The 17,081-nt window shown below is 33.7% G+C and overlaps 3 protein-coding genes across 5 annotated transcripts; 1 reads left to right on the forward strand and 2 right to left on the reverse strand.

Moving 5' to 3' along the window:
* Positions 1–190: 190 nt before the first annotated feature.
* Positions 191–2,689, reverse strand: LOC124441499 (gastrula zinc finger protein XlCGF57.1-like). The gene is made up of 4 exons (XM_046991987.1): positions 2,509–2,689; positions 2,164–2,366; positions 1,777–2,038; positions 191–1,687 (listed from the first exon to the last, which is right to left on the reverse strand). The coding sequence occupies exons 2-4, from the start codon at positions 2,335–2,337 to the stop codon at positions 708–710; spliced, it is 1,416 nt and encodes a 471-aa protein (XP_046847943.1). The 5' UTR covers positions 2,338–2,366; positions 2,509–2,689; the 3' UTR covers positions 191–707.
* Positions 2,690–4,114: 1,425 nt separating this feature from the next.
* On the forward strand, positions 4,115–12,167 carry LOC124441503 (probable C-mannosyltransferase DPY19L3). 3 transcript variants are annotated; one of them, XM_046991991.1, is made up of 7 exons: positions 4,121–4,266; positions 4,981–5,112; positions 5,398–5,552; positions 9,147–9,203; positions 9,863–9,945; positions 10,361–10,493; positions 11,565–12,167. In XM_046991991.1, the coding sequence occupies exons 3-7, from the start codon at positions 5,490–5,492 to the stop codon at positions 11,880–11,882; spliced, it is 654 nt and encodes a 217-aa protein (XP_046847947.1). In that variant the 5' UTR covers positions 4,121–4,266; positions 4,981–5,112; positions 5,398–5,489; the 3' UTR covers positions 11,883–12,167. The 3 variants fall into 3 exon arrangements, 2 of the variants coding, with proteins under 2 accessions (XP_046847947.1, XP_046847948.1); XM_046991992.1 differs by lacking the exon at positions 5,398–5,552 and having other exon boundaries at positions 4,122–4,266; XR_006946977.1 differs by lacking the exons at positions 9,147–9,203; positions 9,863–9,945; positions 10,361–10,493; positions 11,565–12,167 and adding an exon at positions 5,863–6,328 and having other exon boundaries at positions 4,115–4,266.
* A 331-nt stretch (positions 12,168–12,498) lies between these two features.
* On the reverse strand, positions 12,499–15,494 carry LOC124441495 (zinc finger protein 883-like). Its single transcript, XM_046991983.1, is given in 6 exon segments — positions 12,499–13,893; positions 13,896–14,339; positions 14,429–14,690; positions 14,816–15,018; positions 15,163–15,370; positions 15,463–15,494. Coding segments are annotated over 6 exon segments (2,019 nt in total). The 5' UTR covers positions 15,487–15,494; the 3' UTR covers positions 12,499–13,015.
* Positions 15,495–17,081: the final 1,587 nt, after the last annotated feature.

Genomic DNA, 17,081 nt, shown 5'->3' on the forward strand with positions numbered 1-17,081 from the left:
ATTTAAACGTAAAGATAACTTGTATAACGTTTTTTCACTCGTTAAAGAATGATACGGCGTTTAGCTGTGAAGTTATTGATTAGCATTTTCCCGCTATTTACTGCTGTATGTGCCCACAATCTTCATGGTCATCGAAATATGGCCACCGGTGTCCGCTAAACTGTACCGTAATATATGTGTTCACTCGGGCTACTCAAGAACAATGTTATATATAATAGTTACCAGATGCAACAACTAACTTAACGGTGATGCAATGTCACATCATATGTGGTAATCTATTATGTAAGTAAATCGTCATTCATTAAACATTCATTTGTGACACTCACGCGTGATTTAGAAAAAAATCGAATTTTAAACTCGTCACTTCGGTAGCCCAAGCAACAACACCGTCAATTCTTCTTGGCGATGCACCAACCTGGACGATAAACATTTACAAACATACATTTATATTAACGGGTTCAAATCGTTTATTTTATTTACAAAAATTTATTAGAGAAACAACAAACCATTTCCTGTGTTTCTGGGTGCGATTTAGTATAATTCGTTCGTAACATAGACAATTCACTGGTCATCACCTCCATCATAGTTTCTACACGGACTTCCTTTTTCACAATGGCGCTCCTTCGATTGAATGTGAGGGCTAAGCCCCACTCCTCCTCTTCTTGTAAACGTTACTGTCAATCAATCCTTGTAAATGTCTATCCACATTATAAACCAGCATGAATCTTTACGTGTCGAATGAAGCTACCACGCGTTGCAAATCTTTTACCACAGTGTTCACATTGATAAGGTTTCTCCCCAGTATGTATCCTAATGTGTGTTTTCAAGTCACCCTTGTTATTAAATCTTTTACCACAATGTTCACATTGATAAGGTTTCTCCCCAGTATGTATCCTAATGTGTGTTTTCAAGTTACCCTTCTTATTAAATCCTTTACCACAATGTTCACATTGATAAGGTTTCTCCCCAGTATGTATCGTAATGTGTGTTTTCAAGTTACCCTTGTTATTAAATCTTTTACCACAATGTTCACATTGATAAGGTTTCTCTCCGGTATGTATCTTTATGTGACGTTTTAAGTTACCAAGCAGTGTAAAGGTTTTACCACAGTGTTTACATTGATAAGGTTTCTCTCCCGTATGTATCCTTACGTGTTTTTTTAAGTTACCAAGCACAGTAAATCTTTTACCACAATGTTTACATTGATAAGGTTTCTCTCCGGTATGTATCCTAACATGTTCATTCAATTTAGAAAGTTGTCTAAATGTTTTACCACAATGTTCACATTGATAAGGTTTCTCTCCGGTATGTATCTTTATGTGACGTTTTAAGGTACCAAGCAGTGTAAATGTTTTACCACAATGTTGACATTGATAAGGTTTCTCTCCTGTATGTATCCTAACATGTTCATTCAATTTAGAAAGTTGTCTAAATGTTTTACCACAATGTTTGCATTGATAAGGTTTCTCTCCTGTTTGAACCCTCACATGTCGTTTTAATCGTGGATTTTTTCCGCATTCATTTTTCATGTGAACATTTAGATAGTCTTCACTACTGTACTTTCGACCACAACGTGGACATTCCCAAGGATTCGTACAAACAAGCATTGGACATCGTTTTAAATGTTTTTCTAAATAATCGGGATAAGTATACATCCTTCCACAGTGTCTACAGCTGTGACCTCCAACTAAAAAGAAAAGTTAGAATTACATCACAGGATAAAGAACTAAATGATCATACATAACTAAGGCACTTCGTATACGTAAACTGACTAACCTTCAAACTGATGCTTGTCATTATCTTCCTCATCAAACAACGATATTCCTAACTGTTCAGCATACTCATCTCCATACCAAACGAGCAATTCTTTATCGGCTTCAATCTCTTTATAAACTCGGTAGTAAATTTCTCCATTATATTGATATGCAATTATATTTTGTTCTTCTTCAAATCGGGCACAATTCACAAATCTCATCCAATTACCTCGAGCAAGATCCTTACCATCAATGCAATATACAACCTTTCCTCCTTGTACAATCTGTAAACACGGACAGATAAATAATTATGACAAAGCATGTATGTTTAATATCTGCATGGTGAAAATAGAACAGGCAGAAAATATTTTAATAAAAAGAAATTATTCATTTATTTAAATATGTTCACCTCCCACATATACGAAGTATCTCTTCCATCCTCTGCGTCTTTAAGCGAAAGTACCTCTCCTCTGTATGGTCCAAAATGAGTGTTAATTTCAACTTTTTTCCTTGTAAAAACACCCCTGCCTGCTTTGGGGATTGTAGCGGTATTTATGTAAAGATCTTTTGGAAGTGTCTTCATAGCATTTGATGTTCCCTTCCATTGATGTACTTCAAAGAAATGAAATTTGTTCGAAAAGTTCTCCATCGTTAAAACAACTGCATTGGTCACAATTTTAAATCAAATATCAAATCACAGTAATGAACTGATGTTTAACTATTCATGACTCTACACTAAAAGTAAAGTACTTACAAATGTTAAGATCATCATCAGATACATCTTCCTCTGTATGAATCTTTATGGATGACTTTCTTAATGATCGTCTTAAAGAAGTCTTTTTCAGAGCTTTACAGTTATATTTGATGGATTTTCTTTTAATAATGGATTTAGTTTTCTTATCATTTACATCGTTGACCTTGGGTTTTGATGTTGAGGAATTACCGATTGTTTTAGAAGAAACCTGTAAAAACGTTTGATTGAAATTCAACCAAGAAATGTGAAAATGTTTACTTAGCGCTCATCCTTTCCTTTTACCCATTTTCTAAAACATACCTGTTTATTTGCAAATTTCTTCATGACTTCAGTTTTTAATGTTGTTTTAAAAACTATAAGAAAGCAATTTCATTTTTTATAAAACTATACTTCTTACAGTCAAAAGTAAAAATTACAAAAGAAATTCCCAGTGAACGACGTGTCATACGCTTGCACGAAATCTTTTTAAAGCAAATTGTTGGAGATGTAATGTTTATCTCAAAAATAGTTTTTGTTCAAAATCGCAATGAACTTGTAACTTTGTTGATTTATACTACAGCAGACAGAAAAACATGACGATCATTTCATACGCTAAGACTAAACTGAAACACCACTACGGTTGAAGCTGTTCTATGGTGTAAAAAGAGGCTTGTCAGAGACCATCAAAAATAAAATCAAGATTAGGGCAGCCTCCACCATACAATTGTCCTCTATGTGTGAAAACACATTTATTTCAAGGTAACAGAGGCCGCGCAAGTTCGATAATTGGGGGCAAATATTCATATATGCATGTCCTACCTTAGTAGCTTCTATTGAAATTTATTTTGGGTATGGATTTAACAAAAGATTAAAACATACCAATATATAAATACTTTCTCCTTCAATTATCAATCTTGCGACAATTATAAATTGTCACACAACATGAGCTTTTATAGTTTTTTTAGTACAGTGTTTGTTTTGGCGCCGCATACGGGCAGTGCACGTAAGGGAATTAAAAAGTGCCGCGGCGTTAAAACGAGCATTCACAGAAAATAAGCTGTGCATAGATGATGTCATAAAAACCTTTAAAAACCTCTAATGTATCATGTTTCTACATATTTGATTCCTTATAAATGATGGAGAATATCTAAAGGTTGCAATTATATTTCATAATGTGATATGTAGTCATCTAATGGTTGCAATTACATTTCATAATGTGATATGTAGTCAAATCACTCAAATACAGTTAAAGTACATCATGTAAAAAAATTTAATGAAGATAACAACATTGAACTAATATAATTAAAAAGTAAAGTTCCATCGTTCAAATTAAATACGTTTCATCATTGCTACCTACTTGAATCCAGAGACGAAGCAACTTGAAATTGTCGATAAAACTCTGTTTGATGTAGAAAGTTCCCAAATTTTTCAAGCTTTTAAACTTGAATTCAGACGTTTATTGCTCTTTAAAATCATACACACTCAGTGCCAAGTAAATATTCAACGTTTACCGTAGGTTTTGAATGTTTTGTATTACATTTCAAGTTTTGGCGGAAATATGGCGCATGCGTGGTAGGCTTTGTCTAGCAGCCGGAAATCCCCGTACCATGATCGGAGATGTCTTTTACATTTAAATGTCGTCTTTACACTCTTGCACTGTGTTTTACAACATTTATTGAGTTGAATGCTGCTGAAACGTCTTCCAAGCAAAGACTGTGTCAAGATTAGTTAGTATGCAAGAAGAACAACACAAAATATCTCATACTTTATCATATTCAGGTGAGAGTGGGGAGGTGTACTTGTTCTTGGTTTAATTTTAATGACAGAGAGGATGGAGTTCAGCATTGAGTTGAGGAAACTGTCAAATTGACTGATTCGTCGAGATTTCTAAATTTACATGACTTTCCTTTAAAGGTATGAATTACATATGAGCATTGATACATTAAACAATGTGTATTGAGTTAACAAATGCTTGTTAATAATTTGACCATTTGTTGTGTCTTCATTAAATTCAAATCGAGATTTCATTAGATTTGCATAAAGACTAAAAAGATGACGGCTGCAAAGGGAATTTACTTGATTTAACATAATTTCAAATTTTGACATTAAACTTGTTGTTCGTTTCTTGGAAATATCATAAAAATTCATCTGCTTGACAGTAAAAATTTGCATCTAGTTTTCATTGTGAAACATGCAGCTGACAAATTGCAGAAGAAACAAACGTTACAAAAATGCATTCCTGAAGTGGCAAGAAAATTGAAAAATTTCATGGAAAGAAAACATTTACTAAAGTACCTGGTAGGAGGGGTGGTTATTTTATGACAGAGTCAGTAGGGTGAATGCTTTAAAAAAAGCAATTTACAGGAAGGATGGTTACTTCATAAGTTCAAGAAGATAATACTCCCATTCATAAATGTGTTTGAAACATAAACATATATCATGATTATCAGCATTTATTTTATCAACAAAATGATGTGAATATTTTCATTTTAGTTATGAAATATGTCCTTTGTAATCATTGGTTCCCTGTTGTTTGTCTTTGTTCTCCAGTTCATGAATGACGTGATCATTTAATGATTGGGGTTAACAGTTGCATCATAATTGGTTATTTCAAAAGTTAGCAAGGTATGAGTTAAAATGATGAATAAATTTGCATGTAGGTAATAGCATGGTTTCTTGTGCAATTTGGAAAGAAACTTGCGCAAGTGAGTTTTTAACTATCAAATCAATACAGCATGAGTCTGAAGGATGAGAAGAACTTAGAAGTCCATGTTTTGAAAACTATGCAATTACTTATTATTAATATGCTTAAAAAATTTCCTCGATTTTGTTGATTGTTAGCTTTAGCACAACAACATTTTGAACCAAAAGTTATTGAAATCAATTGACTTATATTTTTCAATTTGATAGATATTATTTTCGTTGCACCATTGCCTGCTTCCACACATGCACATAGCCAAAAACATGGTACTTTTGAAAGTGTTCATAATTTTGGCAATGTCATGCAAATGCTGAATTCTAGATTGGGTCACCAAAGACAAAGAAAAATCTACTTAAAATTTACAGTGAGTTATGCCAGGCACTGTTATTGCATTTTGTTACATTATTGTATATTTACAACTTGCAAATGTTTTATTTCATTGGTTTTTATGACTTTATCATTGTTTTGAGAAACCTTAAGGAGCAATTTAAAAAATTATTAAATGATATTGACTCCTGGATGTATAAGCTTGAGATTGATCCAAGAAGAATTTGTATAGGGCATGCTTTGGTTTAGATTAGATTTTGAAAGCTACTTTGAGTGTGTTACTATTGATAAGACGGGTATGACCCTCTTGCAACATCGATAGTAAATCCATCTCTACGTATGTTTAGATAATGAGAGACAAAGTTGGCTTGATTGCTAAAGAAATGTGCCCAGCAAACCTTGTTTGTATCATATACAACCATCTTCTTATACAACTGTTTTTTTCTCAATTGTATATATATTTTCATGCTATGCTGTACTTATGTGAGTTGTCATTTCGTATACTACCTAAGGACACATACTAACGTTTGACTGAGTGTGTGGTCTTTCCTTGTTATGTATTTACCGTGGTCTTTGGTTTTATATTACTAGCGGTTTGTATTCTTGAAGAATGGAGGTATACCTGTATAATTGCTACATTCTGACAAGTTTTACTTGTTTAAAACATGATCATGATTATAACATTTGAAATTTATCGTTGATCATTTCAAATTTATCGTTGATCGTTTGAAATTTATCGGTGATCATTTAAAATTTATCGTTGATAATTTGAAATTTATCGTTGATCGTTTCAAATTTATCGTTGATCATTTGCAATTTGAAACATTGATTTGTAAAACAAAGAGGGAATTTATGTTTCAGTACCTAGAGCTTTGATTGTAGATAATGACTTGTTGGTATTGTCCATGCCTGGTATTCTTGGGTTCTGAGAAATGTTAAAGTGTTATCACTAGTGATGCACCAATATACATATTTAGCGATATACCAATTAGCAGATATTAAAATGTCGATATTGTGCCGATACCGATATTTTACGCCATTTTACGAAACTTAAGCATCATAAAGTATGCCAATTTGGGCTCACCATTGACCAGGGGCGGATCTAGGATTTTTCAAACATCAGTCATAAAACGTCGAAGGCGCTCCGCACCTGGGGGGGGTCTGAGGCATTCTCCCTGAGAAATTTTGAATTTCAGAGCCTTGAAAATGCCATTTTCAGCGTTTTAGAGTAGTACAAAATGTATTTGTGGGCATCGTTTTTGCGTAAAAACAACACATTTTGCTTACGTTTTTTTTCAAAAAAAAATGAAGTGAACAATACTTGAATGTTTTGCCAATAATTTAGGCTCATTATCATGTCTAGGAACGTAAAATTTATTTTACAATAATGCTATTCAAAAACAGATATAGTCTTTAAAAATTTCTACCAAGTTGTCAGGCATAGACTCCCCTAGAGACCCCCATTCAAACCTCAATGTAATGAGTTTAGTTAAGTTAGAAATTTGGTACTACAAGTGACAGTTCATAGATATAGAAAAGCTCAGACTTCAAACCATGCAAGTTTATTGTAACCCTTTACCCATCTCCACATCAGTGCCAGCAAATTCACCTTTTGAGAAAAAACTAAAAAATTTTTCTGCCAAAGGTTAAGCAAAAATTATCAGAGTGAAAATTTGCAGTTAAGGACAGCTTAATGCCATAAATGTTTATTAGGCATTTCACTAGACTATTATCTTCTGTAAGTATATGCAAGGTGTGCTATATAGCAATCACTAGTAGCATTGTATTGGCAAATACAAACAGAATGTAACCAACATGTCTTTAATTATATAATTACATGAATGTTAAAATTGGTTCATGTGTCATGTTTACTGGTTATGATAAATATCTTTTCATATGATCAAAGCTCGTTTAAATGTAAATCTGAAATAATTTAGTTTAGAAATTATAATGATCATCAGAAAAATTACCTAGTGATCATGAAAAATACTTTGCTGTTTTGCCAAATTTCAAGGTTTATCTGCATACATAGAAAGACATTTTTACTTTATAGAAAATGCTTTTCACACATCAATAGCCCTTTGGAATTTATGGCAAACAATCTGGTATGAGCCGTAGATTAACACACCTTTACATCTCTACATGAGGTGTTCAGTTAGAAAAGGGGACAATATGTGACATGGGACAACATTTCATGTATGTGAAATACTCAGGTTTAATACCATTTCAGTCAAATTGTCAAAATAAAAAGCTTCATGGATGAGAAGACTCAAAATCACAGGTTATAGTAAACAGCTTCTCATGTAATCAATGTTAGTTTTCTCAAATCTTAAACACTATGTAGTATAACTGTCCAATGATTGAATGACCAATGATCATAAACTGAAAAGCCCCAAACATTTGTTTATGATTAAGTAAATAATAGTATGGCGCCTTATGGCCACAGATTTTTTTTCCATTGAAATATATTTGCAGGAATGTAGGATTTCGCTGCCGTATAACGGCCACGATTCCCCAAGCACTAAAGAAATCATAGCTAAAAGTCCTTTGTCAACAACAATTTTAAAAGCATCGATCTGCTTACCATACGCCATATTGACATAAATCGCATCACCACTCGCATAATTGACTTTGATATATTACATTCATGCATACACTTAACTTGTCCTTTACTTACGATTTTGGATGTAAATTTCTGCTGATAAAACTCAAAACAATGTTGGCTTGCTTTTGAACATCAATGACTGAAATGTCGCTCGCGAGATCGTCTTTGCCAAACATTTATAATTCATCCATAAATTTTTCGCCCTCTTGAAAAAATTCCCATTTTGGAAAGCAGCATTCATGTCAATATATAAATTTGTAAAAGATTTCCATAAATTCCATCTGATTGTAGTTTAGTTTCTATCATGCTTATAAAAATTACTATGAAACGATCAAACATTCAATTCAGACAGTGAGCTTCACTATGTTAGTTCAGTTGGCTATCAGTCGAAATCCGTCAAACCAATCACAATAAAACAAAAATTCAAATGAACCAATTGTAAGATAGCAATTGGACTCCCTTATACGTCCGGCCACCCTTATTATCAGTCGAGACCATTCCAGACTGTCCACTGATCTGGCTATTGACCAATAAAATAAGCGTTTTTGACGTTCATAGACTCCTTTATAAGTCGAACCAGTCAAGCCACCCGCTTTCAGTCGGTTATTCCAGGTCAATTAAAATTCAACTGATCTGGTTACCAACGAGATATTCATTGGATTAGTCATTAGTTTTCAAATAATAAATAATGCGGGATTTTTATCACGAAGTAAATGCGATAAGAAAGTAAGAATAATTAATGAATTTTTAATTAATATGAATAGGTAATTTTTGAATTTCAAACATCAATCGCGCGACGGATTTGACATACTCTAGATCCGCCCCTGTCATACATTGTGTAAGAACTTGAGATACATTGTAAGAGACATAATTTTTTACTGCTAGATGTTCGTTTTATTTTTGAACTAATAGTGATTTGTCGTCATTGTTTTACGATGAGATGAGACTCAGAAGATACTCATTTAAAGTTATATGTGACTAAGTATCTTTATCATGGGATCATCGTAAATTTGTTCTTTTTCACAGGCTAAAATTGGAAGTTCCTTGGTTCCGATAATTTTGATTGTTTTGGTGTTGCATCAGGTACGATGTGGTATTAAATATTAACAGTTTCTGCTGAAGTTGTTTTATATTTTAATCAAGGCGATATTTTAAGTGGAGGCGCGGGGAGGTGGGCACGTCTCCTAAGATCGCTTTTCCCCTGACATGTTTCCCAACTTCCCTGGAAATCAATGCACCTCCCTTGAAACGTGAAATTTTTCCCATTCACTGCCAAGCACACGCCAAAAACTCGAAATATAAATTCTTAAGTAGAACTGTAGAAAATAAGACATTTCCGTTATCTGTCAAATGAAATCCGACAAACCTTGAATTTGAGGAGAATTCGACCAATCAGAGCCCAGGTTTTTAATGGGCTATTTTATAATAGACTCTAGTGTATGCGGTATTCATTAATATTTATTAGTATACTCGTTAAAACTCCTAAATCACATGTTAAGTATGTTCACAGGGTTTATCGAACGTTAATAGAGAGGACCATATTTATATATTCTGCTATGCCAGGCTGGTTTCTTTTGAAACTGAAATTGTTTTCAAAAGATAATAGCCAAGTATAGCTGAATATATGAATATAGTGCCCCACCTCCAATTGACGTACATACCCTGAGAAGTCAAACAACCAGACCTCCACGCACCTTAAATCCGGCCTCGAGTTTAATGTGATGTATGTGATTACTCTATAGAGAATGGAAGGAGCGTTGAACGAATTAAAAGATTTGAAAGAGTTTTACGACCCGGACACAGTGGATTTAATGAGATTTATCAAGTAAGTAATCTGGTAATGTTTATTTAGCAACTTTAAGAAAATTCATAAAATTTTTTCAACCCTAACCCTCAACATAACCTTAACCCAAAATTTAACCGTAAAGATAACTTGTATAACGTTATTTCACTCGTTAAAGAATGATACGGCGTTTAGCTGTGAAGTTATTGATTAGCATTTCCCGCCATTTACTGCTGTATGTGCCCACAATCTTCATGGTCATCGAAATATGGCCACCGGTGTCCGCTAAACTGTACCCTAGCCGAAGTTGCAAACAAAAAGTTACAAAACATAGCCTTTGCCAACCATTTTTTTTTCTGGAAAATATTTTTTCGTTCAAACATCGAATGTACCTCAAATGTTTTTATTTCAAAATACCTACATCTCCTGGGGGCTTAATCATTATTTCACTTTTCAGTGAGAAAACGGGAAAAGGGAGATCTTTCAGTGGAAGTATGCAACTTATGGCTGCAGTGAAATTGTGTACAGACAGACGAATAACAAATCATCCACATTACGAAAATAAATTATTGAGACTACGAACAAAGGAGGTAAGTGAAAGTTTTTGTAATTTTGATCTGAAAAGTTTGTGCTTGGAAATTGAAGATGCAAGGGTGTTAACCAATAGGTATTTTAACCTCAAAATACCACAGAAACAATGTCATTTGTCATGGTTTGATTCTAAAGAGAAACAGATTAACCACTGTAAAAGTATGATTTTGTGTTTTGAAATTCAAATTTCTGTTCGTGGTTTTTCATGAATCCGTTACTCGAGTTTGAACAAAAGTTGTATTTTTTACTGATTGGAATCCTACGATGAACAAAAGTTGTATTTTTTACTGATTGGAATCTTTAAAAAAGCGACGAGAACACGATCTATGTGGTGTTAGGAGTATTCAATTCTATCGTTTTAATGTTCAAATTATAAAGCACGTACTGAAATCACACTAAATTGTGGGTAAATTATAACAACTGACTAAGAACTACAATTTTAAAGATGGGAAAGCAACGAAAATACAAGGGCCGTTTTGAACCGATAATTTCAGATGATGAAGTTATTATAATACTTCGAAAAGTAGTTTTTAAGCTCAAAGTTTGAAATCCATTAATGTTTACATACTAACCCCTTTGTTGTGCTGTAGCTTTTAACTGCCTCAGTGCAGGAGGTGACCGGGTTAAGGTAAATTTACTTTAACTCGACCACCCCCTGCACCTTGGGAGTGTTGTCAAGCGATTGACCTTCACTGACGATACTATGTGGTCAGCGGATGACTAACAACAAATTAATTACATATTTACAAGCGGAAAAAGAGGTCGAAAGTTATGTTTTGAAACTATAACAAATTCATCATTAGGTACACAGGTCTTGAACGTTGAACTAAAGATGAACTGTTATTCTGTATCATAAAACTACTTTAAACAAAACTGGTTTTGATAAACTCTTCGGAGAACTTTCCATAGTTCATTTACACGAGCGACTAATGTTCATAAAAACAGATTAATTTCTAGTAGAACTTTTACTCTTCTATTTCATTATATTTTGATGTTATAAAATTTAAACCATTTTGGCTGTCGTCATTCACGACGCCACTTATTTTTAAAATTTTTGTTTCTCCGTCCAGATCTATCAAATTTATGCCAAGCGAACGCCGAAAGACGTCTATCATTTGCTGCGAAAGCATGGGACTGACTATGTGATCTTAGAAAATAGTATTTGTTATTCTCGACAAGAGTTAGGTTGTAAGATTAAAGATATCTTAGATTATAATAACGGTCATGTTATAGAGGGTGGAGTTGCCGACAGGGGTCTGGTAAATAGTGATGTTTCCCGCTTCTGTCATGCAATTAAATCAGGTGGCGAGGAATTTAGTTTATATTTTAAGAAGATGTTTGAAAATAGAACATTTTATATGTATAAATTGTTAGGTAGTGGTAGTTAGGGATAGTAGTGGATAACGGCTGTACAGGCATGTACAATGTGGAAGCCTGCCCAAACTTTTACATATACAGATGATCTTTTATGGCTGTTGAGGATAAATTGTTTATACGTTATATAGCTATCAACTATAAAGGAATTGACTTCATTCTAGCTTTCCTAGCTGTAGTAATGTACCATGTCGATATAGTCAATGGGACGTTGGTTTGTTTTTCAATAGTTCATCAATAAGTGCAAATAAGTTACAACTGAACTGTATCGAAATTATAACTAAAATATCCAATCAAAATGCTGCTACTAATATAATATATGTGGTGACTCGGGCTACTCAAGAACAATGTTATATATAAAACGAATGAAAATTTAAGCTGTGAATGAAAATTCATAAAAAATTTTTCAACCTTAACCCTCAACATAACTTTAACCCAAAATTTAACCGTAAAGATAACTTGTATAACGTTTTTTCACTCGTTAAAGAATGATACGGCGTTTAGCTGTGAAGGTATTGATTAGCATTTTCCTGCTATTTACTGCTGTATGTGCCCACAATCTTCATGGTCATCGAAATATGGCCACCGGTGTCCGCTAAACTGTACCGTAATATATGTGTTCACTCGGGCTACTCAAGAACAATGTTATATATAATAGTTACCAGATGCAACAACTAACTTAACGGTGATGCAATGTCACATCATATGTGGTAATCTATTATGTAAGTAAATCGTCATTCATTAAACATTCATTTGTGACACTCACGCGTGATTTAGAAAAAAATCGAATTTTAAACTCGTCACTTCGGTAGCCCAAGCAACAACACCTTCAATTCTTCTTGGCGATGCACCAACCTGGACGATAAATATTTACAAACATACATTTATATTAACGGGTTCAAATCGTTCATTTTATTTACAAAAATTTATTAGAGAAACAACAAACCATTTCCTGTGTTTCTGGGTGCGATTTAGTATAATTCGTTCGTAACATAGACAATCCACTGGTCATCACCTCCATCATAATTTCTACACGGACTTCATTTTTCACAATGGCGCTCCTTTGATTGAATGTGAGGGCTTAGCCCCACTCCTCCTCTTCTTGTAAACGTTACTGTCAATCAATCCTTGTAAATGTCTATCAACATTATAAAGTTTTCTTACCAGCATGAATCTTTACGTGTCGAATCAAGCTACCACGCGTAGCAAAACTTTTACCACAGTGTTCACATTGATAAGGTTTCTCCCCAGTATGTATCCTAATGTGTGTTTTCAAGTTACCCTTGTTATTAAATCCTTTACCACAATGTTCACATTGATAAGGTTTCTCTCCCGTATGTATCCTTACGTGTTTTTTTAAGTTACCAAGCACAGTAAATGTTTTACCACAATGTTGACATAGATGAGGTTTCTCTCCTGTATGTATCCTAAGGTGTTTATTCAAATCACAATTCTGTGAAAATGTTTTACCACAATGTTGACATTTATAAGGTTTCTCTCCTGTATGTATCCTTACGTGACTTTTTAAGTTACCAAGCACTGCAAATCTTTTACCACAATGTTTACATTGATAAGGTTTCTCTCCTGTATGTATCCTAAAGTGACGTTTAAAGCTACTATGCTCTGTAAATGTTTTACCACAATGTTCACATTGATAAGGTTTCTCTCCTGTATGTATCCTAAGGTGTTTATTCAAATCACAATTCAGTGAAAATGTTTTACCACAATGTTGACATTTATAAGGTTTCTCTCCTGTATGTATCCTTACGTGACTTTTTAAGTTACCAAGCACTGCAAATCTTTTACCACAATGTTTACATTGATAAGGTTTCTCTCCTGTATGTATCCTAAAGTGACGTTTAAAGCTACTATGCTCTGTAAATACTTTACCACAATGTTGACATTGATAAGGTTTCTCTCCTGTATGTATCCTTACGTGACTTTTTAAGTTACCAAGCACTGCAAATCTTTTACCACAATGTTTACATTGATAAGGTTTCTCTCCTGTATGTATCCTAAGGTGTTTTTAAAGCTACTATGCTCTGTAAATGTTTTACCACAATGTTCACATTGATAAGGTTTCTCTCCTGTATGTATCCTAAGGTGTTTATTCAAATCACAATTCTGTGAAAATGTTTTACCACAATGTTCACATTTGTAAGGGTTCTCTCCCGTATGTATCCTTACGTGTTTTTTTAAGTTACCAAGCATAGTAAATGTTTTACCACAATGTTCACATTTATAAGGTTTCTCTCCTGTTTGAACCCTCACATGTCGTTTTAGTCGTGGATTTTTTCCGCATTCATTTTTCATGTGAACATTTAGATAGTCTTCACTACTGTACTTTCGACCACAACGTGGACATTCCCAAGGATTCGTACAAACAAGCATTGGACATCGTTTTAAATGTTTCTCTAAATAATCGGGATATGTATACATCCTTCCACAGTGTCTACAGCTGTGACCTCCAACTAAAAAGAAAAGTTAGAATTACATCACAGGATAAAGAACTGAATGATCTTACTTAACTAAGGCACTTCGCATACGTAAACTGACTAACCTTCAAACTGATGCTTGTCATTATCTTCCTCATCAAACAACGATATTCCCAACTGTTCAGCATACTCATCTCCATACCAAACAAGCAATTCTTTATCGGCTTCAATCTCTTTATAAACTCGGTAGTAAATTTCTCCATTATATTGATATGCAATTATATTTTGTTCTTCTTCAAATCGTGCACAATTCACAAACCTCATCCAATTACCTTGAGCAAGATCCTTACCATCAATGCAATATACAACCTTTCCTCCTTGTACAATCTGTAAACACGGTCAGATAAATAATTATGACAGAGCATGTATGTTTAATATCTGCATGGTGAAAGTAGAACAGGCAGAAAATATTTTAATAAAAAGAAATTATTCATTTATTTAAATATGTTCACCTCCCACATATACGAAGTATCTCTTCCATCCTCTGCGTCTTTAAGCGAAAGTACCTCTCCTCTGTATGGTCCAAAACGAGTCTTAATTTTAACTTTTTTCTTTGTAAAAACACCCCTGCCTGCGTTGGGGATTGTAGAGGTATTTATGTAAAGATCTTTTGGAAGTGTCTTCATAGCATTTGATGTTCCCTTCCATTGATGTACTTCAAAGAAATGAAATTTGTTTGAAAAACGTTCTCTATCGTTAAAACAACTGCATTGGTCACAATTTTAAAGCAAATATCAAATCACAATAATGAACTGATGTTTAAATATTCATGACTGTACACTAAAAGTAAAGTACTTACAAATGTTAAGATCATCATCAGGTACATCTTCCACTGTATAAATCTTTGTTGCTGACTTTCTTAATGATCGTCTTAAAGAAGTCTTTTTCAGAGCTTTACAGTTATATTTGATGGATTTTCTTTTAATGATGGATTTAGTTTTTTTGTCATTTACATCGTTGACCTTGGGTTTTGATGTTGACGAATTACCGATTGTTTTAGAAGAAACCTGTAAAAACGTTTGTTTGAAATTTATCCAAAAAATGTGAAAATGTTTACTTAGCGCTCATCCTTTCCTTTTATCCATTTTCTAAAACATACCTGTTTATTTGCAAATTTCTTCATGACTTCAGTTTTTAATGTTGTTTTAAAAACTATAAGAAAGCAATTTTATTTTTTAAAAAACTATACTTGTTACAGTCAAAAGTGAAAATTACAAAAGAAATTCCCAGTGAACGACATGTCATACGCTTGCATGAAATCTTTTTAAAGGAAATTGTTGGAGATTTAATGTTTATCTCAAATATAGTTTTTGTTCAAAATCGCAATGAACTTGTAACTTTGTTGATTTATACTACAGCAGACAGAAAAAACATGACGATCATTTCATACGCTAAGACTAAACTGAAACACCACTACCGTTGAAGCTGTTCCAGCGTATAAAAGAGGTTTGTCAGAGACCATCAAATATGAAATGAAGATTAGGGCAGCCTCCACCTTACAATTGTCCTCTATGTGTGAAAACACATTTATTTCAAGGTAACAGAGGCCGCGCAAGCTCGATAGTTGGGGGAGGGGGGGAAATATTCGTACATGCATGTCCTACCTTAGTAGCTTCTATTGAAACAATTGTGGGTATGGATTTAACAAAAGATTAAAACATACCAATATATAAATACTTTCTCCTTCAATTATCAATCTTGCCCCCACCTCCGCATAAATTGTCACACAATATGAGCTTTTATAGTTTTTTTTAGTACAGTGTTTGTTTTACCGCCGCTTATGGGCGGTGAACATTAGGGAACTAATAAGAGCCGCGGCGTTATAACGAGCATTCACAGAAAATAAGCTGTGCATAGATGATGTCGTAAAAACCTTTAAAAACTTCTAATGTATCATGTTTCTACATATTTAATTCCTTATAAATGATGGAGAATATCTAAAGGTTGCAATTATATTTCATAATGTGATATGTAGTCAAATCACTCAAATACAGTTAAAGTACATCATGTAAAAAAAATTTAATGAAGATATCAACATTGAACTAATATAATTAAAAAGTAAAGTTCCATCGTTCAAATTAAATACGTTTCATCATTGCTACCTACTTGAATCCAGAGACGAAGCAACTTGAAATTGTCGATAACACTTTGTTTGATGTAGAAAGTTCCCAAATGTTTCAAGCTTTTAAACTTGAACTCAGACGTTTATTGCTCTTTAAAATCATACACACTCAGTGCCAAGTAAATATTCAACATTTACCGTAGGTTTTGAATGTTTTGTATTACATTTCAAGTTTTGGCGGAAATATGGTGCACGCGTGGTAGGCTTTGTCTAGCAGCCGGAAATCCCCGTACCATGATCGGAGATGTCTTTTACATTTAAACGTCGTCTTTACACACTCTTGCAATGTGTTTTTCAACATTTATTGAGTTGAATGCTGCTAAAACGTCTTTCAAGCGAAGACTGTGTCATGATTAGTTAGTATTTAAGAAGAACGACACAAAGTATCTCATACTTTATCATATTCAGGTGAGGTGGGGGGGGGGAGGGGTACTTGTTCTTGTTTTAATTTTAATGACAGAGAGGATAGAGTTGCGCATTGAGTTGAGGAAACTGTCAAATTGACTGATTCGTCATGATTTCTTAATGTACATGACTTTCCATTAAAGCTATGAATTACATATGAGCATTGATACATTAAACAATGTGTATTGAGT

This window comes from Xenia sp. Carnegie-2017, unplaced genomic scaffold (genome assembly GCF_021976095.1).
Source record: "Xenia sp. Carnegie-2017 unplaced genomic scaffold, XeniaSp_v1 HiC_scaffold_20, whole genome shotgun sequence".
NCBI lineage: Eukaryota > Metazoa > Cnidaria > Anthozoa > Malacalcyonacea > Xeniidae > Xenia > Xenia sp. Carnegie-2017.